Genomic DNA, 26,943 nt, shown 5'->3' on the forward strand with positions numbered 1-26,943 from the left:
TAATGCTAGATAATAACATAAAGGAGTGCAAGCAAACCCTGAACTGTAAATTGCCCAATGTTTACATCGCCCCACCATACAGTTACATGTTATAGCCACAGCTAACTCGTGTGAACACAATGTTGTAATTGAGTTATACATTGTATTATAGCAATTGTATTACAATTATTAATGCACAAATTACATCAAGTCGCGAAGGACGATTTCCTTAATTAACACACAGTAACACACAATGCTAGTATTTCATTTTAAAAAAGCTTTCCAAATTCACCTAATTAATACAACATTACTAATCTGCGTAATGTGGGCATACATGATAAACAAACGTATCATATTATAGAACATAATAGTCTCTGCCTAATAAAATAAATATCTAACAGTAAAGAATGTTGCTTCTAAAAAATAATCCGGTATATATGGGTCTAATGGTTAATAATCAGGCACTCAACAGCCGTTATAAACATTATCGCTTTATTATCAAATACAGTACATTCATTATTAAACATATGCTAGTGTTTAATTACCAAGGTAATACCAAGAAGTACTGTGAAATGGCCAGATAATAAAGAAGGCAAAAGTGAATATTATATTTCACAGTTTAATCCAATTGATATCAACCAAGTAGATTGGTTAAAAAGGCAAAATAAACATGCTTTAAATCAGGGATGGGCAAATCAGTCCTCAAGGGCTACCAACAGGTCAGGTTTTAAGGATATCGTGCTTCAGCACAGGGGGTGCAGTCTTCAACTGAGCCATTTATTGAGCCACCTGTGCAGAATCAGGCATATCCTATCAACGTGACCTGTTAGTGGCCCTTGAGGACTGGAGTTGCCCACCCCTAATTTAAATGTTTATAATAATGCGCTGGGCTTCCCTTAATAAACGGGAAATTATTTGTCTGACACATGGGCCCCTGTTTAATAATCTGTGACTGTGACGGCTTCCTCCTGCTGGAGAATGGTTCAGTTCCATTCACATGAATGGTACTAAAATCTTCTCCAGCATGGGAAAGTGGCTTTACAGCATAGTACATCCGGGCCATAAAATGATAAACCATGTCACATTTGCTTCATTCTCGTTGCTAATTGTGTGCATGACTTTCAGTATAGTATTTCCCCCTTCGACCTTTTACTACAGCGGAAGGTCATGTTGGCAGAGATGGGGCTCAAGGTTTCTCATTCACCTGGCTACTTTGAAGACCAAATTCCAATGGCTATCAAGCCCACCCTTTATAACTGGATAAAGAGAGCAACACTGCCCATGTGTGTGCGTCTTGCTCCAACATATATCCACACATCTATATCACTTCTCAGGCTACTGTACTGTTCCGATCATATACATCAGTCCTCGCTTCAGCACAGGCGGCTCTGATTGAGTTACTTGCGATGAAGCTGGGATATCCTGGAAACCTGACCTGTTGGAGGGGCTCAAAGACTGGAGTCGAGGACCCCTTGGTTAGAACATAGGCGCACACAAGTGCAATTTAAAAGGATATCCTGAAAACCTGACCTGTTGGTGGCCCTCGAGGACTGGAGTTTGCTACCCCTGTCCTATACTCTATGTTACCAACAGGTTAACTTACTACTTATACATGATAATCTTTAGCCTCTCTGGCAGTGAAGTTAGTAGTTATTAGCAAAGTTACACAACACCAGGGAAATTGTCCTTCACCTTTATTACTGAGCACGTTTATAATCATCCCATATAAATGCAAGTGACGCAAGCTCTACGTATTGGCAGGTCACCAGGTGCCCGTCTGGCTGTAGGGCGCACGGATTGATTTCCAAGATGGGGAAAGAGATTATGGATCGGATGGACACCGTAAAACATTCCTGCGCGGCGAGTAACTCCAGATACTTAAAAATCCTCTCAGAAATAAAACCACTTCATGAAGTCACTGAGGAAGTCTTGCTTATATACCAAGGCAAGTAATTGTTCAGGAGCCTTCCCTTATTTGTCTTCTCTGATGTCAATGGTACATGAATCCACTTGTTAGACCTATACTTTCCCCTCTCAATGCTATAGGGGCTGGGAACACATTGTTTAGCAATTTGTTGCAGTCACCTCTTGCAGCGAAAGGCTAAAGCTAGCTAATAATAACTGAATAATAAAACATTAGCCTAAAAAAAGCTGAATTCCATTAATTTCAACCCAGAAATACTTACCTCCGTAGGGGGTACCAGTATCTCCTGCAAGTTGAAAGCTCCCGCATTATGCTGGCCAATAGGAAGCTGCACTGGATGACATCACGGCTTCCTATTGGCCAGCAGGGCACAGCAGCTTTGAAAAGCGGCCATTAGGTGATCCGTGCTAGCCGAGTGAAGCAGCTACTGGCACCCCCTATGCATGTAAGTATCTTTGGAAGCAGGGGGTCCCTAGAGCTGAAATTAATGGGGTTTAGCCCCGGAGACCCAATGCTTCAATCCAAAAAATTAAGTTGCCCCCCAAAAAAATTGAACGCTTGGATTTGCCTCTTTAAGGCAGCATTATACTGTATGGTAAAATACAGTACTAATATCTTTTTAAGACTTAAACCCTACAAAATTAGCGAAAATAGTACTAAATAGGAGAATTTAGCCAGACGTTAGATAGCACATTTACAAATACAACTTGATCATAACCAAAATCAAGGGAAGTAATTTGCTAAAGTCTACTAAAATCCAGGGCAAAACCAGGCCAAAACCAGGGCAAAGGTATTGTACCAGGTTTATCAAAGGAAAACATGCCATTGCTCTCAATTTCAACGATTGGGGAGTGCAGATGTCACCATATATAAAAACATATATATGTATATATATATATATATATATATATTAGTATAGCTTATAGTAAACGCGACGCCCATAGAGCGACGGATTGGTCGCGATCCCTGGAAGTCATCTCTGTTTGATTTTCCAGTGACCGTTTTGTCGCCGTCACTATAAGCGAAGCCTAAGGCAGTGGTGAGAGTGCTGCGATCCACTTTGTGTATTGTTATATATGCCTATTCCTAATAGACACTGTGTAAGTGTTTATTTTTAAGTATTTTTACCTATAAAATCATTTTGTACAGTTCGCACTATGTTCTCCCTCTCTCTCTATTGAGATGACCATATTACAAGAGAAGCAAGACGTATGGAATTACAGGATCTGTGTGCCGTGACCGATTCTAGGATCTCTCTCCCCCTTTCCAACCCTTGGAAATACTTGCCAATACTTGCCACGGTTATTTGGATAATGCCTGTTTATATTTAGAAGAATGGGAGGGCCCATTGTAAAGATTACCATTAATAGTCCCTGTCAAGCTGAGAACATATTGTCCTATGTTGTATTTTTGTTTTTTTATATATGGTGACATCTGTGCTCTACAATGAGAATTCAGGACCATTCCCCATAGGTTCTGAGCTGCATTTTATACCTATATTTTGCATTCTTCACTTATATATATTATTGTGCACCACTTCAGCACGTTCATCATATTTTTTCACATTGTGTTTTCGTTTTCATTGCACTTATTTGTTTGCACTGATTTAAACATTGCACTATATGGTCTTCTAAGGCATGTATTTTGTATATGAGCACCTATACTCCATTTAGGAGCACCCTTTACTCTTTTTGTCTTAATTGCTCTCAAATGCATTCGTTAAAAAAAATAATCTGATGCAAAAAAAATTTACCCCAATTTTGCAAGCGGGAGACTGTGATAAATAACCCTAAAAGTCAAGTGCACACCTGGGGTATTAAGGGGTGCAAACGTTTTATCAAAGGGAAACAATCCCATTAAAACCAGTGAAGCTTTTTATTTGGATACATTTTGCACATTTTCCTTGATCAAAGTGTCACAGTTAGAAAACTGGAGCAAAAATACTGACCCAGTAAAAATGTCTGTGACTTTTAATGGGAATGTTTTCCCTTGAAATATTTGGTGCATTTTTTTTGCCCCTGTTTTTCAACCGGGAGACATTGATAAATGATTCCCATAGACTCTGATCAGCTTTCAATGGGATTCGTCTTCTTTAGTAAATACAGTGCTTTTTTTTTTACACTTTGTTTGGTAGCCGGGAGACTTTAGTAGAAAGACACCTCAGCCATGTGGAAAAGGTAAAGGTTTATCAGCACTAAGGTAGATACACAGAGGTCTGTTAACTTTGGGCTACTAATGTGTCATTTTCTCCAGCTTAACGGGTATCTACAAAGCTAAATATATGTAAAGACAGCAGGCGTTAGTGATCTCATTATCATAAGCTTAACGCCATGTGAAGTTAGCACTGCCCTGCGTTACATTCAAATAACATGGCGTTAAACCTGTTTTACCCAAAGGCGGTGTTACTCCCATGTTTAAATAAAGTTAAAAAGGAGACAGGAGAGGGAAATAACCCTGTAACTAACCATACGTTAGTTAAATCATACCTAGCTGTGGTCTTACACTTATCCAGACCCTGTAAAATACTTATTTAAGGTTCTGGATGTGGGGAATACCAGCTTTAGCTATCGCTTAACTAACATAACGCAGGGATTTATCTATAACGGAGCTCTATGGATATGTGTTGTTAGAGGGAACACCTCTTTTGCATACCATTAGCCCTAAATTCCATTATAGTAACCCAAGGGCTTCTTGATGCTGAAAACAGCACTTAACACATTGTTACTGAGCTTAGCACTTAATCAGACATTAACTGAAGTTCACATCTCGTTAAATCATTAATGGACCTCTGAGGAACTGCCCCACTGAGGGCATAAATTACCCTAAACAGATAACTGTGAATTCATCATTTATGCAAATATTGAAAGGCAGAGAGGTTAATTATCACAACAAGTGTTCTAAGCATGGGTCAGAATGCAAAAATAAATGCAGTTAAATACATGTGAAACAGTAGTAAAGATGTAATTCATTTGATCACCAATATAAATAAGCTCCTTTTCAATTAGATGCATTTATAAGCTTTGCAAGAACTGGAGAAGAAATCCGTATGAGACTATCAATTCTTAAACTGAAGGTGAAGGAACAAGCAGTTAACATAAAAGGTTTACTGAGCCGTTTAAAAGATCAGCTGGTTGCAGTGAACAGAATGGAGGTAACGTTTTTCCATGTACTTTAATGCTACAGGGCAGTCAATCATATAATAGGACAAATACCTGCATAAATCAAACAATAGTGGATCTATTTAATGGAAACTCTGAGGCACATTTGGAGCAACATTGACACAAATTGTCCTTTGCTCTGTGTCTGTGTCATCTTGCAGTTTGGGTAGTGTCAATAGGAGGAGTTAGGGAGGAGTTATATGATGTACAGATTATAATGAGATGTATCAAACTCTGCATCTCTATGCATCACTTTTTTTTAAATCTTATATTTGCACCCAAAAAAATCTGTTAGATCTGATATGGCGTGAACTTTTCTGGCTAATAATGTGCATCAAATATGAGAAACCCTTTCTTACATTTGATGCAAATGCAATCAGAAAATGAAACAAAACAAACTTCTGCCTGCATTTTGTTTATGTTGATACATCTGCCCCTCGGTCTGCATTAAATCTAACACATCATTTAAAAGAGAGCACTTTTGCCAGTTAAGAAAAGGAAATTGGAGCAATCTGCTTTGCTCATTAATTTCTAGTATTATGAATAATTCTGTTTGCAAAAATGTAACACTGAGGCCCAGATGCTCAAAAGGTGGCTAAGCCTTAGCATGCCCCAGATCTCAGTCTGAAGAATGGGAGTGAAGGCGTGCTAAAGCTTAGCACCCTTTTGTGGATCTTGGCTCCAGATGGCATTTATTGGAGGACATTGATTAAAGTCTCTGTACATGCAAAACTGGGGGGAAAGTCATAAATATGACTCATAATTTGTTGTTTGAAATTATTTTTGAGGCATCACATGTTGAATACCTGATTAATACAAATTAATTTAAAACAACATTGTGGGTATTTTTTATTTACAGTAGAACTAGTATTAGTAAATATAAATGATTAGTGTACTTTTATTGTAGCCATACTGTGAACATATAATAATACATATAATATGTATAATAATAATATGTTTCGTTTACATATATAATAAAACATCAGTTCTGCATCAAATACATAACAGTTTTATTCTGCGCTAACCCTACTAACAGACTTTTAGGATTTATTAGAATAATAACTTTATTTCATACAGAGCTTTTCTCCCAGTGGGACTCACAGCGCTTCTCAATTACAATGAAGCGAGTGGTAAGCAGCACATAGGCATTTTACAGCCACAATCACTGCACAGATGAGTTTACAATCTATGGTGGTAATGCACTTAGCAGTGATAAGTGCTTTTAAGTGAGATAAAAAGCCATTATAGCGTGATACTGCCTTCTGTGAGATTCACAAAGCAGTGATAAGTGCTTTTAAGTAGCCATTATAGCAGGTTACTGCACTGTTATCACTGCTTTTTGAATCTCACAGCAGACAGTATCACGCTATAAAGACAGTTATCTCACTTAAAAGCACTTATCACTGCTTTGTGCATAGCACCCAGAAAACCCACTTATCACTGCTTAGTGCATAACCCCCTATGTTTTTGGTGCCTGAGGCACAGGGAGATAAAGTGACTTGCCCAAGGTCACACGGGTCCCCTGGTTCAAACTCGGTCTTTACTCACTGAGCCATTCCTGAATTGTGATACTGCACTATATTTAAGCAGTCCATTTGTCTGAGCCCCGAAAACTACTAATATTAATTTTTGAAGCCGTTGGCACAGATCAGGAGGTTAGTATATAGATGCACACAATCACAATTCTAAATTAGATTTCCCTGTGCCAATTTTTTACCAATAAAAGCCATTTGAGCCTCTTAGTACATAGGGCCCTTTCAGTTTGGTTGGTGTTATTTGAAAAACATGAGGGTTATTTACCAAAGTCTTCCAGTCGAAAGACTAGGGGGAAAAACTGCAGCAGATGAATTAATGAAAAATTGCTATTAGAACCAGTGGGATTTTGTTGTTTGATAAATCTACTGTAGTCTTTTTGCACCTGTTTTGCAGCTGGGAGACTGATACATTACACCCTTTGTCAACAAAATGAGTTAGACTGACATTCCAAACTAATGTTGTATTATTGCATTTTAGGTGGACATTGATATGAAGATTCGTTCCTGTAAAGGTTCCTGTGGGAACGTTAATCTTTACATGGTCAATATGGCCAATTATATCACCTGGAAGAAACATTTGGCTTCAATTAATACAAAGGAGATTATTCAAATCAAAGACTTCCGTCACATTCATTTAAGTACATTGCCAAATAATGTTACAAGTGTTGCAGAATTATTTCCTATTGTTGAAGGGAAGCAGTTAGGTTTGTTTGCAAATATAAAGCACCACGTATTGAAGTTAGAAAGCCGAGATGCTTATAATCTAACAGAGTGTAGTGTAGACGTTTCATCCCACTGTAACAATAGCTCTCTGATACCATGATAAGGACTGTACATGTTCTTCTACTGACTTGTTCTATACCTCTGTCTATTTACGGTTGATACTGTACTGCTGCGGTGCGCAAACTGGGGGGCAAGAGATTTGTCTGGGGGGGCGGGGGGGAAGTTGCAGAGTTCCCGCGCTGTTCCCCCAGGCATTTAAATTAAATACTGGGGGATCGCGTGAGGCCTCTGTAACTAACTTACCGGAACTCTGAAGAGCTGCAGGGACGCCGCAGTGCCATGCGGAGTGACGTCACACATCCATCTCCATGGCAACGGGGTCACGTGACCCCCACGGCGTCATTTGACCCCGCCGAGCAAGGTGAGGGGGGCGCGCAGGCAGGGGGGTGCTCCCCTGCTGTACTGTATATTGCTGCTATAGCTTAGCTCAGTGGTGCTCAACTCCAGTCCTCAAGCCACCTCCAACAGGTCAGGTTTTCAGGATATCTCAGCTTCAGCACAGGGGACTCACCTGTGCTGAAGCAGTGACTGATTGAGCCACCTGTGCAGGAATATCCTGAAGACCTGTTGTGGAGGGCTTGAGGACTGGAGTTGAGCACCCCTGGCTTAGCTGAAACGTCAGTGTACTTCTATGCATTGTGTTTTTCTTTTGATGCTGCCTGGGAATTTTTTTTCCAAATTGTTTGATTTGTAATAAACATCAGTTTGCCTGTTTGACATCTGTCCATTTTTTGTTGTTGGATTTAAGTGTTGCGTGTTACAGATGTAGCAATCGTTAATGTCATTGGTGCCACAGCCACGCACTGCTACGGCACCGAAGGATTAACACTGTGGGGTGGGAGGGGTCCCATTTCGAAGACACTGTCCCGGCGCCTCTGCCTTTCGCTTGTTTCTCTGCTGCACCGAGGATAGTAAGTCTTTCTACATCCGTATATCCTGCACATAACACAGAATCCCTTCACATGTCATTCTCTGAATGCACTATTTGTATCTGATGTTGAGGAGGATTTTCGGTGGCACATAAAAGCTTGCACATCATATAGTGTCCTATCATCAACACTACATCTCAGTCTGGTTTATTTATTTTTTTTTTTAAATATCTGAAATATTACCAAAACAAAGTCTGCAATTTTAGCTTTAATAAAAGTCAATAGAATCACTTTTTGGAGAAAGCAAACCTCCACAGTCTGCTATAATTCCACGCCATATTGGGCCCTGTAACTCGGAAAGCAGGGGTCCCCGAGGCTGAAATGAATGCGGTCCAGCTCCGGAGACCCCCTGCTTCCATACTCTGTTATTAAAATGAACATTAAAACTGCGCACTCGCCTGTAAGAGCTGTGCAGGGAGGTGCAGCTCTCTCCATGCAGCTCCATGCAGCTCTCTCTGTGCACAAACACAAGTAGTGCGATAAGTATTGGGGAGGGGGGGGGGACACACAAAGTAGTGAGATGTTGCATTTTTTTACCACACTATAAAAAGCTTGTGACTTTTCTTAGTGAATAGCTTTTGACACACATTTCCTTATAGTGCGGTAAGAACATACAAACTCACTCGGCAATGCACTGAACTTATCGAAGTTTAGTGAATAGGCCCCAAATTCTGCTTATAATGAAAGGAATTGAGATTTTCATGTTTTTTAGAGTGGTGGTTGCTTTTTTACGGGCTTGTTGTATTTGGAGGTTGAAATAAATAAATGGAAGCATATATTGCACATTATAACAGTGGTTTTTTTTTTTCTATAGAGGGCCAGGATCGTACATCTCACCGCTGCGCCTTGTCCAATCAGGACACAGCTGTATTATTAGCATAGTACTGTATATGCAGCATGCAAACAAGTCATGCAAAGCCCGATACTACTCTGACAATCTTTATCAAAATAAATCAAATCCAGCAAACTTCTGGAACGTCATCAACAGTATATTCCATCCTTCTAGCCATCAACAACCATCTAATATCAAAACGGATGATACTACCTTGACAAATCCCACGGACACTGCAAATGCAATCAATTAATACTTTGTGGGATATGCTACTTACTTATTATCAAAGTGCAACCAAACTACAAACATGAAGCTCAATCTTGGAGAACCCCTATAGACCCACCCTCTCCCAACACTGCCCACAATTTGTCCCAGTATCTGAAGAGGAGTACACAGGAGCTCCTAACATTAAAACTGAACAGGCAATGTGGGCCTGTCCTACTGCAATCAAAGCTCCTACAACTCAGTGCCATTGCCAAGTCGCTTGCCTCCCTAATCAATTCTATTTTGTCTTCAGGCCATATCCCACAGTCCTGGAAAACTGCTGAAGTTGTCCCCATCTACAAAGGTGGGGTCAAAAACATTGTCTCCAACTGTAGACCAATCTCTCTTCTCCCAATTCTATCTGAAGTCATAGAAAAATGTGTCCACTCCCAATTAAGTTATTTCCTCTGTCAAATCCAATCTGTCTTTCTGAAAAAACACTACACAGTAACTATCCTCTCTTTGCAATGAGATCCAGTGTACAATGGAACTAGGACAACTTACTGGTGCAATACTTCTAGATTTTGAAAAGGCTTTTGATACAATTCACCATGTTATCTTGTTAAACACCCTCTGGAATATGGGAACACGTTTTAAACTGTTTCACTTCTACCTAACGGGTAGATCCAATATGTGTCTATTTCAGTTCTAAATCTAACCCCTTGGATGTCACCTGTTGGGTCCCACAAGGCTTTGTTCTGGGGCCTCTACTCTTTTCAGTCTTTATTAATGATCTACCTACAGCTTGTAAGGCCATGTCACTGCACATGTATGAGGATGACACAATCTTATATGCAAACCTTGACAAAACTGTAACAATGGTGTTTGGGACTAAGGTTAAATTTCTAAAGCTACCAATGACAGAGCTACAAATTAGAACAAACTCTAACACCATTCTAGCCCGGTCACTAGTTTTAAATATCTGGGCATATGGCTTGACTTGCATTTAATATTTGGGTTGCATAACCCTCTGACATTTAAAACCTATGCCAAACTCAGTGTACGTTATAGGAACAAATCCTCCCTGGTCAGAAAGCGCATCGCACAGCAAATGCTAATGCCAATTATAGACTATGGAGACATACTGTAATATATGGTAAAAAAAAACCTCAGCTTAGCAAACTAGACACCCTCTACAACTCAATATGCCGCTTTGTCCTACAATGTAACTACAACACACATCACTGCAAAATGTTCACAAACTAGAGCTGCTATCCCTTGAGTGTAGGCACAAAGTATACATTTTTCCTGTCTTTCCTTCAAATACTTTCTGGGACAGTTACCCGTCTATCTGAACAAGCTCCTCACCCTACCACATGCAGCACTTATCATCTGAGATCTGACTCCAAAAGACTGTTCATGGTCCCAAGGTTCAACAAAGTATCCGTCCGCTCCTCCTTCTCTTAGGCCTCGTTCAGGGTGCTGGCTTCGGAGGGAGGACGTGCTGCCGTGCGTGCTGCCGTGAGAAACAAAGTATTCAATTTGAATACTGGTTGTCAGGGTAGCAACCGCCCTGTCTCCGAGGCCAGGAGTTGAAGCTGACTACAGTTTCAATAAACGAAAATTTCATTTTTTGGAGCTGCAGCAGCGTCACAGGGACCTAGGCAGCCAATTAAATCATTCTTCAGAATGATTTCATGACTGCAACCTCGATACTTACCCTGCTGTGTGTAACCCCGCCCCCTCCCCAATGCTGAAAAGTCTGCTGGGGGATAAACACAGATCGCCCAGCAAACTGCAGCACTGCCTCCCTCCCGCCCTCCCTCCGAGTCCTGCAGCTGGCAGGCCTTACCGTGCACCCCAGACTCTCAAAACCGCCTCTAATTTACGTAATTTCAAGACTTCAGCTGTCTCACATTTTAATCTGTTCTTTAACTGTTACATATGCTCATTATTATATTATCTCTACCTGTCCATGAAATGTCTGTAAATATAACGTGTAACGATGTATTGTCATTATTACTCTGTGCCCAGAACATATTTGAAAACGACAGGTAACTCTCAATGTATTACTCCCTGGTAAAACAATTCATAAATAAATGTAAAAACAAATGTCACTGCACACGCAGAATAAAAAGCCACATTGAACTGTGTGGGATTCATTTAGAAAGGCAGTGCTGCTGTTCTGCTGTGACTTGGCAACACTGGCTGCAGCTGTCATGTGACCTTCATCACTGGCTCTCCTTCAGTCACTCCCCCCCCTCCTCCTCTTCCTCCTCCTCCACACTGAAGTAGGTGAGGCTCTGTTGGCGTGAGGGAAGAGGGAAAAAGAATGAAAGAAAGGGGCAGTCTGCCCCCTTAAATTTATTAACCCCTCAAAAACTGATGTAAAGTCAAAAGTTGGGGGGTGTTCACACCCTGATCTGGTATTAACTGCTATTGCCACATCGGGGTGCAATAACCGCAGCTTAGCGAACCTGCCTCTTTTGGGAGTTTACTCTATATCTGCCGCAGAGGCAAATCAGGCCCTTTTGGGATGACATTCTTATTTGAAATCAATGGGGAATTATGAGTGAAAAGGTCCCGCTTGGCTCTTATGTATATAATAAGCCCCATAAAGTCATATAGAACAACAACAACTAAAACACTCAGCTCCACCTATGGTTGTACTTGTTAGTAGTTATAATTAGTTTTAATAGTTAATTTTTTTATAGTTGTATAGGTTTTAATTTTTTTTTATTTTATTTAATTTTACAGATTTGTATATCTTTTTTTTTAATTACATTTTTTCTCAATGTCGTTATATTAGTTACATTTTATATATTGTTTGTTATTTTCCTAAATGTATGATACAATGAAGTAGAGGAGGAGGGAATGAGAGGAGAAGCAGAGGAAGAGTGTGAGAAGAAGATAAAGGAGGATAGGACTGGTAGGCCCAAATCCCCACTACTAATGCCTACATTACCTCCACAACTGCCACCATTAGTAGTACAAGTGCCAACACATCAGCAGCAGCAGCAGCAGCAGCAGCAGGGAAACGAGTGGAAGAAGTGGAGTTGCACACTTTCCCATGCTTTCCCCTAAGCTGGGCACTGGCTTGTACAATGAGGTTAAGGGGTAAATCTCCAATTCTGCACAAACTGGTGGAGATCTACCATTTAACCTCATTGTACAAGCCAGTGTCTGATTGACAGCCACCCGAGTCAGGGTCATAAACTGAGAGTGAAGCCATGTACACTAAGCTGAAAGTGCCGGACTGGTTGTATTGCTGCTGCCTCAGATACTATGTCAGTTCAGTATGAGGAAGGCACAGACAGGATGGCAGTTAGGGAGGAGGGAAAAAGTCACGCCACTACGGAGAGAATTAGTGTTGCTCATGGCTCTGATGGTGATGACAAAGAGAACAATGATGGGAAACAAGAGGACATAGTTCCCCAAAGGTAAATTACTTCCACCCCACATAAGGAGGCCCCATCATCCTGGGTATATTCATTGGGCTGCCGATAGATAGGGGCTGACGGGAGCCAGGACTGCTGTCCCAGGCTTGATGAGTCAGGGTGACCCCTGCCAGCAACCCTAACTTGTAGGGCAAGATCGGCGGAACTGTAAGGCACTCCCTTCTGCTGAACACATACCCCTCAGGCCAATCCACGGGCAATGTGCAGGAACATCTGTGGGCACCACAGACACATTCATGGGAGGCCAGTCCTAGGCTTTAGGTAGGTGCCCACATGGTGCCTCCTCCCTGGGCCCATACCTTCTCTCTGCCCAATACCCATCACTATAGCTTCTCCCACCCCTCCTCCCCAGGCCCATACCTTCTCCCTTCCCAAACCTCCTCCCCTGCCCTTTCTCATACCTTGACCCTATTCCTCTAGAGCCCTTAGGATAGTCTACTACAGCAGTGCGCAAACTGGGGGCTCACTGAATGTCTCTCCTACACACTGCTGCTATGGCAGTGGTCACAAACAAAACTGGTGTACAGTAAGTACATGTGTACGTTTTTCACAGGGGAAAAAATGAAAATACAGTAGGAGTATGTCCTTGGGCCCTCCCTCCCACCCGGGTCCTCCCTCCCACCCGGGTCCTCCCTCCCACCCTTATCTTATAAATTAAACATCTCAAGCACTACAACCTAGATGTTATGTTTGTGTGCTGTATGAGTGCAGGCAAGGCTTATTTGGGGCACTACAAAATGGAACTGAAAGTCAAATTGAAACTAAGGGCCTCATGCAGTAAGCGTTGATAAGGGAAATATGGCCATTTTATAGCCAAAATTGGGTTTGAGATTCAGTAAGCGCCGATAAGTGTTTCATATCGCCAGGTTTCGGAGCCGGTAATTTGGTTATGGCCAGTCGGCTGCCGATAAGCCTGTTTTCGACACTGATCGCCACTTTTTTAAATCGGCTGGATTCAACAAAAAAAATCAGCTTATCGGGGCTGATCGGCACTACGAAATTGAGATGTTATGGCCGATTTCTCCCGCCAACTAAAGTTGGCAGTTTGGACGGGAGAACGATCGCTAAGGCTGCCGGAACGGCACTTAGAAAAAAAACATCTTCTGTACATCAATGGAAGTCAATGGAGCGGGGACGTATAACAGTATAGTACTGTTTACGTTTCATTGCTCACAATACAAACGTCATTTGCATTACAGTGTGGGGGCATTCCCTGCATTGTGTCACAGCTGACGTGTATTATTTGCATAACATTATACTTTTACATGTTTGCAGCATTTGCGGCTCACATTACTCATCATGTGATGATGTGTCAAGGGAAAATACTATACTACACTCTTAAAGGAGAACCTCACATCATATCACACATTTTACTGAACTGAGCGACAATTATTTACATGATGTTACACATGTCACACATGTCACACATACACCGTATATTCATGTTCCTTTACATTACACAATGCTTGTAATGTGTCACGCATCTTTAAACCTTCATGTACATCTGTCTTCTCATGTTTACATCTAGGTTTGGGTCCTCCCTATTTTCATGACGTCACTTATTGGATGCTCAATCACATTGCATGTTTACATTGTAACCGTAGCATTACAAGCACTTCAACCTAACTTATACACACATGTACAGTAATTCATCATTGGGACACCTTGTAAACTCATTCTATACCAACTATCCTCATTACAGAAATGCATGCATATGCACACGACTATTCATTGTTGCCAACATGTGACAATAACATGGATAATTACACATGTTACACAAAACTTTTCCCACGTCAATCTCAGCCTTTTTGTCTCATTACATGACTGACTCTTGCGTTCACAAGTTTTACATGCATTGCACATGCAACTATTTATTTGCAAGCAATCTTTGTACAAAGCTTCACGTCACATCATTGCCAAATATCATCATTCCCTGCAGAATACACACAACAAATACTTATAACAACAACTACACACAGCTTGCCACACAAGTACTTTATTATGTTAATGTAACACCTTGCATTTTACTATGTCACCTGACATCATCACATACCTATTTAAAGGACGCCCATTACCTGCTCATTCACAGCTACTCATTTCAAAATGTTGCGAATGTTTAGGAGACGCAGGAACATTCTTTTCTATGACATGCTTGATGATCAAGAGAATGATATAGGGCAAGGAAGGGACACACCGAGGGACAGTGACAGGGACAGTGACGCGGATACGACAGGGACAGGGAGAGGGACAGGCCGAGGGACAGGTAGAGGGACAGGAGATCAGAGGAGAAGACAGAGGAGACAAGTTGTGCCTCGTCCGCGTCTGTACAGGGAGAGAACCCTGTTAGATGGGATGAGTGAGGAGGAGATTGTTAGTCGCTATCGTTTGAGTTCAGCAGCAATCTTATCTCTTTATCAGGAGATAAGGGGAGATTTAGATTTTTTCACAGCCAGAGGTCGTGCAGTCCCTGGGCTTGTTAAAATGCTGTGCTCATTACATTATCTTGCTTCCGCGTCATACCAGACAACTGTGGGCATAGTGGGCGGGGTCTCGCAATCTACATTCTCGCGGGCCTTAACCCAGTTTCTCTATGCACTCAATAGACGCGCTAGGAATTATATTCATTTTCCTACAGAGGCAACAGAGTGGCTGGAAGTCAGGACTGGCTTTTATAATATAGCAGGGATACCATCTGTGCTGGGTGCAATCGATTGCACACATGTTGCTTTGATTGCACCTAGTCAGAGTGAGCATGTGTACCGCAATCGGAAGCACTACCATTCACTCAATGTACAGGTGGTATGTGATGCCACGATGAGGATAATGCATGTGGTACCCAAATTCCCTGGTTCCAGTCACGATTCCTCTATCCTGAGGAGCTCTTCAGTCTTCCATGCGTTCGAAGAGGGACATTTTGAACCTGGTTGGCTGCTGGGTGAGTACACATTTACATGTTCTAACACAAAACACATTTGTATTTAGGAATGTTGGCATTGTACAATTTGATCACTAATGTCAGCTTATGTGTGCTCCATTCATTATAGGTGACTCAGGATACGGAATTAGGCCGTGGCTCTTGACTCCGGTGCTAAACCCTCAAACTGAAGCAGAGGAGAGGTACAATGCAGCCCATATATCTACAAGATCTGTTATAGAGAGGACATTTGGCCTACTCAAGACCAGGTTTAGGTGTCTGGACAGAACTGGTGGGGCTCTTCTATACAAGCCTCAAAAAGTGTCTGATATTATCCTTGCCTGTTGCATTTTGCACAATGTTGCACTCAGGCACAATGTACAGTCAGACCTAGCTGAGGCTTTGGTAGACGAGCATCCCACCCATGTAGCTGCTGAAAATGAACAAACAGCCAGTGGTGGCCAGACACGCCAGAATCTCATCAATTCATTTTTTTCTTGTAAGTACAAACAGATATGTTCAAAGTTATACTTTTATACTTACATTATGTTATCTTAACAACAATGTTTTTTTATATACCCTTCTGGTAGGACACAGATGAATATGGGTTGCACACCTTTCTTTTCTCTGCTGTGTGCACAAAGGGATTTTGCACCGGTATGTTATTGTTGCACAGGTTATAGAATCCCTCTTCAATTGTACTTTAGTTGTGTGTATGTCAATACAACTTGGGTAACAAAGCAATAATATTTTAGCATTGTGTTATTCCTTATGCTAAGACAAAACACATATTATGCCCATACTCATTCATGCTTCTAGTATGCTTACATACAATGTTATTGGTGCAGTGTAACATGTACATCCAGATGATGTGTACACCAGGCTGATTTACATTTTGAATGTCATTAAATATACATGGTGTTGCACATTTAACACCAAATACACACTTTGATGTGTTGTTTACGGTACTGAAGATGGCATGTCAATGTTTGCAATTTATATATTGTTCCTTTGCATTATAGGTATATTTGCAGTATGACTGATCATGGTATGTATATTTGCTGACATCTCTCATAAGATGTGGCTACCTCAATCTTCCTATAATTATTTGAACTAAAAACACAACATATTGGTTTAAACACAAATGTTACATATATGTACTTTCTGTATCATGTATATGCATGTAGCTACTCTTGAGGTTTCATGTGCATTGTATTACAAAATGATTACTCACATTTCATCACATTTTATGTATGTTTCCTTATAATTTCCATTAATGTAATATAGAGGTGTTTGGAGAAAAGGGGATAACTGTACTTATTTGTTTACTTACGGGAGCACATTCATCACTAGCATAGACACACTTTTTAAGACAACTGTTTGTGTCTCTATCAATTGGTGTAGGATCCATGTATAACACCGACAAATGATAACACCAGCTTTATTATGGTAGCTTATATCATCATATTGACTATACTATGTATTTTTAAACGATTAATAAACACCGTAAACTATAGTTAGTTAGGTTAATGAAATATACACAGAAACGTACTTCATAACATGATGGTGATGTCATATTCAGAACATCATGCATTGGAGGGGACCATAACATCTGGCCAGTAACATTATTTGCTACAGTCCCAAACCATTTTATCTACATACCCATGTAACAAGAGATTTTAAATTTAAATGGCTACTTGGTTGTAAGTGTCCTTTACATTGGGAGAAGGAGTGGCTCAGTGAGTAAAGACACACACTGGCACTGATAGTTTGAAGCAGGGGAGTCTGGTTCAATTCCCGGTGTGGGCTCCTTGTGACCTTGGCCAAGTCACTTTATCTCCCTGTGCCTCATGCGGCAAAAAAACATTTGTACGTTCCATGGGCCAGGGACCTCAGGCTGAAACATGTGTCTGTAAATCGCTGCGTACAACTAGCAGCCCTATACATGAACATGCTCATATTATTATTATTATTATTGTTACATAGTTTCGACAGTCATACGTTCCATTACACAATAGAATACACAAATGTGTTAGCAGAGTGGGAATGGTTGTTATATAAAAAACACACCATGTCATAAAATGTTAGTAGTCATTAAAGAACACTCAAGAAAAATTCAAGAGGCACTATTTTGCAACATCATTATGTTAATTAAGTGCTTATGCAATATAGGCATAAGGGTATCACTTTTTTAATTGTTTGTTAATAAGCGCTGCAAGCAATATAAAATTAGTTCCATATGTAGTATAGTAGTCGGTGGCTCCTCCTCACAATCATCTCATATAAAGGTAGACTCTTCTGAAATCATACATTGATCCGATTGTATCTTCCCCGACATCTCTGAAATACAGCAAACACATGATGGTCAAATATGGCACCTTACTGTATATGTATCCGTGACAACGCGTTACACAGCTCTATATGATTGTGTACATACACACGTCACTCATTTATATGTTACAACTACAAGTGTACATCAGTATGTAATTTTTATTATCATTTGTAGCAGCCATAACTATGTATATGAAGTGAACGTTGCCTGTATACTGAAAAATGTGCGCTCACATCTTAGTGTGCGCACGCACTTCACGCTTGGCTCCACTAACTGTTAGCGCATGCGCAAAACAAAGCGAACGTTGTGCGTTCAATACATGTAGAAAATACCAGTAAACATCACATCTTTATTTCAAATACAATGAAGATGAAACTAAAATCATTCTAAACGAGTACATCTGTATTCTTTTAAACCAGACGTGTTTGGACAGAAAGGACGGCCGATAACACAATGCGCAAATGCAATACGTGTGACGTCATGTTAAGCCAGCGTGAAACGCACGCTAACACTCCTCCCACTCAATTAACATTCGGCTAACGCCCAGGGTACGCCTACAAACACTGAGCCGCACGCATCACACACTGCAGTTACCGTTACTATAACAAAACATGACAGCCAATAGGCTTTGAGGCGCGCACGTCGCTTGGGGGCGGGACTTACATCCGTAATCCTTTTTAAGGACGCCTTGGCCCATGACAAGGGTCCCACGTCATACGTGGTGGACCCGGTTTTCAATGTTGTAGATGTTGCATGATAACAAAACAGGTATGTGTTAGAGTTATGGAAAAATGTTGCTAATATGTTTAAAGGGATAGGAAAGTACGTATATGTATACCGTCAGCAATGTGTACTACTCTTTCAGGTTCTACTATATTGTATTAGGAAACAATTTGTTTGTGATCGCTACATGTTATGCAGTCTGCAATGTTACGCTGTATCCACGCATTGAAAGTGAAAATGGTGGTTACAAAAAAAAAAAAAAATTAAACGCAGAGTCAACGCATAACGATTGTTATATTTACCATTCTTCTAGAATTAACTCTTCGCCTGGCTGCAACTGGTCGCTCCAGAAATGCAAGGCATTTTCATCCACGCTTGACCCAACCGCTGAATCCAGTATGACACATATCTCCTCCAGGAAGCGCTCATAGGAATCGCCACTGCTTTCTTCAAATAATTGGTCGGGAGGTAGGTTCATTTCTTCGGGTTCCCATTCCAATGCATTTTCAGCTGAAAGGCTTGGTACATAATCATAGTACTTTTGTTCTTGTACAATGTGGGTTTCAGGAATGGAGGCTGCAGATATTGCAGCACGTATCGATTCAAACGGATCAGTAGTAGCGGATACATTGCTATTGTCATTAGGAATAAATATGCCTTTCACGACAATATAAGTGCCGTCTTTCAGGAGAAATTGTTTTTCCTGGGCAATCTTCCAGAAACCATAGGTGTGTTGTAGCTTATCCTGGTCACGTTCAAAAAAGTCATTACTTGATAAAGTGAATCTTATTGATGAATTAAAATTCCGTGCATGCTTACGGTCTTGGTAATAAGGATATTTTGCTCGAATGAAATCATCGATTTGGCGTGTGCTTGCTTTCTGTCCGCGACTGTTCAAGATGGCTTCACAGATCATGTACTTATACCCTAAAAGGGGATTAATATTGGTAACGAATTCATCAGCCATGTCTGAGTAGCACAAAAGCTGTGTGCAGGTCTGTGTTATTTGCTCATCAAAATGAATGTGCTGAATGGCTAACAAACTCCTGTTTTTCCTTCTCAAGGTCATCAAAACTAACTACTTTGACTCCTTATTTCAAACGCCAATTGGCTTTGTAAATCTAATTGGGTTAACAGTTGTGGTTAGTGATATGGGACTGTGGGAGAAACATTTCTCCTTCTTTTATCTCGTTTCTGAAAAACATCCCTAGACTTTGAATTCGTTCACATAGTGTTTTTTTGAAAACTAACAAAGACCACTGTGTGAAAATAGTTCTTAGCCAGGCATATCAGTAAAAACACACACCTGCAAAAAGAAATGTTTTTTCCCCGCTTACATTTCTGTGTGTATGTGAAAGTCTGGTTAACTCCCTGTCTGCATGAGTTTAAATACGTGTGTATATATATATATCTAAATATATCTCTCTTATAAAAATATATATATATTTATATATTATACTTTATTTTTTTTAATATTGCAGGAGTACACACAACATTGATGGCAGTAAGTATACCTTCTATGAAACCTATTTAAATGGTGAGAAACATGATTGAATGAAGTAATAAACATTTGTTTAAGCACAATACTGTTAGAGTCTCATACTTAGGATATTTCTCAAACATTATGCCTGTATTATTAAAATAGTGTGCTTTCACAAGGAAGCATGAAGTGTATTAGTTTGTAAAATACATGTATACCAGTTTATATAGTACTATATATATATATATATATATGTATATATATATATATATATATACATACACACACACACACACACACACACACACACACTCAGTGTGTGTGTGTGTATATATATTATTATACATTCTGAGATGTTATTGAAACAAGAACACACAAATGATTAAAGGACAAAATTAGAATGCCCAAGCAAGGCAAAGGTAAGTAATAATTTACACATAATCCTGCTGTACACGTACAAGAAAGATGTTTGCAGTTACTTAGGTGTTTTTATAATTGCATGTGACTAATATGCATATGCAATTCTTACATCAATTAACACACCCAAATGCAATGTTTTGCTGCAAAGTCAATGGCAGCTTCTCTAAACTTTGCAACTGGTTCCAGGTGGACCATTACTGAACAGACGATTAATACATAAATATTTATAACACTATTCATTAATTGAGTGTTAACATTTCCAAAACTTCACGTGTACAAGAACATAGTTGAAAGTTTGGAAACAACACAGTCTTCAGCATACATACAATATTAATTAGATAATGTGAAGTCAACAAAACAAGGGCAGAGACATATTGAGTGAATTATAACATTTATTTTTTTTGTTCCTTTTGTGAGCGAGTAACAGGCCTGCTTGTTGTCTCTTGCATTTTTTTTTTTCGTTTGCCACCAACTTTCGCAACAACAGAGCCACTTTGAGTGGCCTCTGGCACTTCACGGGCAGGGCTTATGGGCAGTGACTCACCTACAGGGCTTGTGGGCAGTGACTCACCTACAGGGCTTTTGGGCAGTGACTCACCTACAGGGCTTGTGGGCAGTGACTCACCTACAGGGCTTTTGGGCAGTGACTCACCTACAGGGCTTTTGGGCAGTGACTGTTCACCAACAGGGCTTGTGGGCAGTGACACATGTGAGCAAGTTGGTACACCGTGCACAACACATGGTTGGTCCGTTTCATCTTTCCTGGTCAGTACTAACTGCTTGTGCTGTTGTGTTTTTGTGGCCTCCTTTGTAGGTGTCAGCTGGTGATGTAGTACAGATGGCAGCGGTAGGATGTCGTCAGGAACCTGCACACCAATGTGTGCTACTTGACCGGTAACATTGGGACCTGGTGACTGAAGATCAGATGAATGTGGTGAGAAGTGGCCAGCATGTAATGATCCAGCCTGTGAGGTGTTGAATTGGGGTACATTAGTCATTCTCCAGTAATTAGCTTGTGTTTGCTGAACAACTAATGCTTCGAATGAGGTGTTGATTTTTTGCAACTGTTTAGGCACTTCAATGAAGACTCTGTGGAGATGTGCCAATTGTGATACTGTTTCTTCCTGCAGTCCAATCATCCTTTCCAGCACTGTCATCATGTCTGAATGGCGACGATTTTCTGCGTCCACTATTTTTCCCTCTGAAGCTACAATTGCATCGTATGTGGAAGTTGATGGACGATTTGGCGGTACAACAGTTTCTATTGGCACCTCTTCATGGTCACTTGATTGTATTTCAGTCTCTTCTGCGGCGTCATCCTCATCATCCTCATCATCCTCATCACCATGATGTTCTAAAAAGAAATGTACACATTATTAAATGGCATGTTAATGTATGCTGTGTTACTATGTAATTGTACTGTGTCCTAAGTAACACCTAACATGTTAGCATACGTTTTATAACCTCACATTAAAAACTACCTTGACTTACGAATAATGTTTGGACTCAGTATGAAATATGAATGAATGAAAAGTTGCTCTAAACTCAGAAGTCCTACATGATAGTTCACATCACTAACACAATACATGTTGCCTTACACTTAATTTTCACTGACACTAAGTAATCCTATTTAAAGAAGATGTGCAAAACAAATAATGAACATGACAACATAACATATAGAAGAGCACATATTATATGGCCACCAACTGATACACTCACCTTGTAGTTGTGTTGAGCTGGCTGACCCAGGTGAAGACACTTGTTCCATCTCAGGTGACACATGTCCTCCAGGGGCAACTATATATAACAATAACATAAGTTTGACATTTACATGTGTAAATATTGAACAAACACTTATTGTATGTTCTGTATTTATGATTAACTAACAACATCAGTTGCTTAACCGAAAATGTGTGTGAAAATGAACATAAATAGTTGTAATAACACTGTACATGCCTGTGTACTTAGAAGTTTTGAGTTCCCTAACATACAACATACTATGTTTCTGCAGTAATGCGTGAGGATAAATAGATTAAATTTGTACCTTAAAATCATATGTTGTGTAGTGATATCAGTATCATAATGTACATAACTATCATGAGATGACCATTCACAATGGTTATCATGAAGGTGGTCATATTGCAAAAAGTGTTGTTTTTGGTAGAGGATATGTGTGGTACATTAATCGAAGATGTGGCACACCTGAATGTGGCTGTGACTCAACAAGACAACACATGCAGTGTGTGATAATGTGTCTTTGATAGCAGTTCAACTATAGATATGAGTGAACTAATGTGTGACGTACGCTTTGATAAGTAATGAGTTGTTGGGGCATTTAGTAGGTAAAGTGAAGCTTTCAAATGAGTGTGATTAACTTCAGTTGTGCTAGTCAGGTTGTAATAACGGTATTCCCTTCCCCAAAAAGCCTAATCAGCCACACCTTTCAATTACTTGAAACAGGTGCAAATGGTGTGAACTAAGTTGACCCTAAAATGAGGCTGTAATTAGTGTGTGTGCTGAACCCCACCCCCTCTGTTGAAGTGTATGCTGTGATGAGATATTAATTGCAGCTGCTTTAACACAATGGTAGATGAGCTAAATAGTCGTGTGCAGTTTTTAAGTTATGAAAACAATGACATAAAATATGATACGTGTGCCTCATTATGCTGTCTGTATATGAGTTAAAGCAAAAATGGACCTTTTCATAAACAACTATAGATGTGTTAGTGCAAGTGATGTTTGTAGGCCGTTGCATGCAATATATTTGATGCATGCTTAAAATAGGCAGTAATGTCATGTTTGTCGGAGTAAAATAAATAAAATACACAATAATATTCTACATATTTCTGTTCTGTACCTGTAGCTAGTAATAATTTCTGATTAACATGTGTTACACATGTGTACTACCCTGTTGTTCCCCATCTTCGCCCACCATCAATTGCTTCCACTGCAGCTATGCATTTTGGGAATTCACATGTAAATGAGCACGCAATGGCACGTGCTATATTAGTTACTGCTTTTAGTAGGACTACTACATATATGTCTATTTTGAGATATATATATATATACAGAATCAGACATATACATATATAGATGCAGGTATGCTTATATTGTGAAGACAGTATAAAAAGCAGTGTAAATATGCAAAATAAGTGTAAGCAACGACACGCCTAGTACAGTAATATTTATCACCTGCTGGAAATTGTGACGGATAAATTCCAATGTCACGGTCACCAGCCAAGCCTTCCACGACGACGGTAAGTAATTTTGGCCGAAGCAGCTCCTCCAATGGAGTCAATATGAGACGTTGTGGTGTGGGCCCACCTCCAGTGCCAGTAGCATGCACGCGTTGGTCTTGTATTTTCTTTTTCAATTTGGACCTAATATCATCAAATCTTTTCCGACAATGATACTTGTCCCTGACACGATTCCCACAGGCATTGACACCAATGACTATTGTGTCCCACATTTCTTTTTTGCTTGCTGCACTTGTCCGCCCTTGAAAAACATATAAAAGATATGAGGTGAATTAATAATAATATAAGCACCAGTTTCCTACACTGCTAGCTGTTCCAAGAGATAGCAAACATGCTGTTTTATGTGTAATATGTGAAGCACATGAGCATTCACTACTAAACCTATACATGTAAGCAAGGTTGCATTCATATTGTATGCAGTTCTGGCAAATTGACCGGCTGTGTTTATTTGTCCTTGTAAGGCATGATAAAAAGCTGTGTTTCCACACTAATGAACATAGAAAGATATTGTGTACCCATATTTGCATATGAACAAAACTCAGATGACCTAGGATCACATGTATTTGAATAATAAATGTAAAGGTACACTTACCTACTAAATGTCCATATATACTGTCATAGTGCTCCAGAATGCCAGTGACAAGAGCTGTATTTTCCTGGTCATTGAAGCGAGGATTACGTGGCTTCTCCACACGTTTCTTCCGAGCAGGTTTAGGGTCAGAGCTTGGCTGGTGCTGACTGGACTCTCCTTCTTCCAATGGAAGAGCCTCCAAAAGCTGGCCACCAGCAAGCACGCCACCACCATCCACCCCATCAGCAACTGCGCCACCAGCAGCACTCCCAGCACCAGCACTCCCACTCCTAGCACCAGCACTCCCAGCACCAGCACTCCCACTCACAGCAACAGCACTCCCACTCCCAACAACAGCACTCCCACTCCCAGCAACACCACTCGCAGCACCAGCACTCCCACTCCCAACAACAGCACTCCCACTCCCAGCACCAGCACTCCCACTCCCAGCAACAGCACTCCCACTCTCAGCAACACCACTCGGTGCACCAGCAACATCACTCCCCTGAACAGAACGTTCACTCCGACGCGTACTCGCACGAGTAGCAGTCCCACTCCCACCAGCATCACTCTTCCCACGCTTTGCGGGCATACTTCCAGCACTCACAAAAAACAGACAAGAAATGTACAGGCAATCACACGAACCACTTCCACATATAAAACAAGACAAAGATGTAAACAAAACAACAAAGGACAAAGCTCACCCAATACACAACAAGTCTCTCAGTCAATATGCAAATCTTCAATCGTCCAGCTCTGTGCGTCTCTCTCTCTCTCACTCCCAACAACACAGAGAATGATTAGCAGTACACGTTGCCTTTAAATATGGCGCGCAATCAAAAACATGCTTGTTTCGCCTGATTCAGCAAGATTTGTGATTGTGCAACCTAACAGCACCCCGCCACGCACGCCGATACACCTGTGTGTGATCGGCTCATCATCGTGAGAGTGGTCGGATTTGTTTTCGGCTTGATTTTGAATGTATTCGGCACTTACTGCATACGGAGAGGGAAAAACGCCAATAACATGACTAATCGATAAGCTTGCCGATTTCACATAATCGTCGCTTACTGCATGAGGCCCTAAGTTGGCAACAGTAAAAATGATGAGGGCGGTGGACACTTGTTGGTTGTGGTGATAATATCTATGATGTGGACAGGATGGTACATCATGGAAATTCAGTCAGTCAGCAAGGTCAGTGCCAATTTCCATATTACATTTTTGGCTGGCAAGGCTGTATTTGTGCTTGTTAGTTTGGGCCCCCACAAAATGCTAAAAAAATGACGTTAAATGGTGGTGGTAGTGGTGCTGGTGGTGGACGATAGTGTTAATGGTGGTGGTAGTGATATGCCATGTATGGGATAGCAGTAGTGGTAGCTGAGTCAGTCAGCTGCACAGTTTGCACACAGCCAGTGAATCAGTAAATTGCTTCTGCTACTAGACAGATTAGTTCTGCGATCTGCTATGATGGACCCAGCTGTGCCAAACACTTCTCCAGATAACACATTGGCTGGTGGACAGATGAGATATTCGGATGTAATGCATGCTAGATCAGGCCATATTTCTTTTTTTTTATTATTCCCAGTGATTTAGAGGGTTAGATTCAAGAGCAAGACAAATTGTGTCATTCATTTATGCCTCCAACATGTTACCCACCAACTCCTCTGTTTGGGGTCTCACACTCACCAAACTAGAATGTCTCAACATATTGCACAGAGAACTACCTTAGCTACTACTACTAACACTACAACCAGCACGCCTTTCCACCATGCCTTTGATTTATGTTGACTTAAGTAGACTTATTATTGTGCTAATACTATCAGAAGTACTTTTATGTCTTCTACTAAACAGTGATGGTTTAGCGGTCATTGGTGTATCTGAGCATTTGTCCCCCTCTGTCTGTGATGAATTTGGCAATATCCCTTCCCTCCAGGGTAGGAGGGTAGTCCCTCTGCCTTTCCTCATCCATCAATGCTTACGCTTTAGACACACATTTATACCAGCATTGTGCCACTGTCTGCTTCTCTCTAGGCACAAAATCTTTCATTTGTTTCATGAAGCGATGATCTAGAAAAGTGGCTAGAAGATATTCCTCATTAGGGTTTACATATACCACACAGGGATAATTTCCTAGGCAATTGAGCATGACCTCTACCAGTCTCACTAATTCAGCATTATCATTATTCTCACACTCGTGCTGCATACAAATGAGGGTCCTACGGTATTTAGTAGGAATATAAGTGGGAGGATTTGAGTGATGCCAGCAGTCACTGTTAACCAGAACGCTAGCCTCCTCATATGGCCACTATTGGACTTTAGACTAAAAGACCCCCATAAGAGAGACTGAGTAATGTGAAAAGACTGTGCAATGATGAACCAGCAATTGATGGGTTAATGTTTTATTGCGGTTATTTTGAAGAAGATAAGCAAGTTACTTAATAAAG

At 40.6% G+C, this 26,943-nt stretch overlaps 2 protein-coding genes and 1 long non-coding RNA gene across 3 annotated transcripts; 2 read left to right on the top strand and 1 right to left on the bottom strand.

The window, feature by feature from the left end:
• The first annotated feature begins 122 nt into the window (after positions 1-122).
• Positions 123-8,096, top strand: LOC142502126 (fibrinogen alpha chain-like). Its single transcript, XM_075612987.1, has 3 exons — positions 123-1,924; positions 4,909-5,054; positions 7,075-8,096. The coding sequence occupies exons 1-3, from the start codon at positions 1,789-1,791 to the stop codon at positions 7,417-7,419; spliced, it is 627 nt and encodes a 208-aa protein (XP_075469102.1). The 5' UTR covers positions 123-1,788; the 3' UTR covers positions 7,420-8,096.
• A 10,992-nt stretch (positions 8,097-19,088) lies between these two features.
• On the top strand, positions 19,089-22,219 carry LOC142471309 (uncharacterized). Its single transcript, XR_012789390.1, has 4 exons — positions 19,089-19,239; positions 20,253-20,275; positions 21,486-21,605; positions 21,802-22,219. It is a non-coding gene; the product is annotated as an uncharacterized LOC142471309 (long non-coding RNA).
• Positions 21,024-22,457, bottom strand: LOC142471298 (uncharacterized). Its single transcript, XM_075578135.1, has 2 exons — positions 22,391-22,457; positions 21,024-22,025 (listed from the first exon to the last, which is right to left on the bottom strand). Exons 1-2 carry the CDS (start codon positions 22,437-22,439, stop codon positions 21,064-21,066), a joined length of 1,011 nt encoding a protein of 336 aa, XP_075434250.1. The 5' UTR covers positions 22,440-22,457; the 3' UTR covers positions 21,024-21,063.
• Between the last annotated feature and the right edge of the window lie 4,486 nt (positions 22,458-26,943).

The sequence above is a fragment of the Ascaphus truei genome, chromosome 1, assembly GCF_040206685.1.
Source record: "Ascaphus truei isolate aAscTru1 chromosome 1, aAscTru1.hap1, whole genome shotgun sequence".
In the NCBI taxonomy this organism is placed as follows: domain Eukaryota; kingdom Metazoa; phylum Chordata; class Amphibia; order Anura; family Ascaphidae; genus Ascaphus; species Ascaphus truei.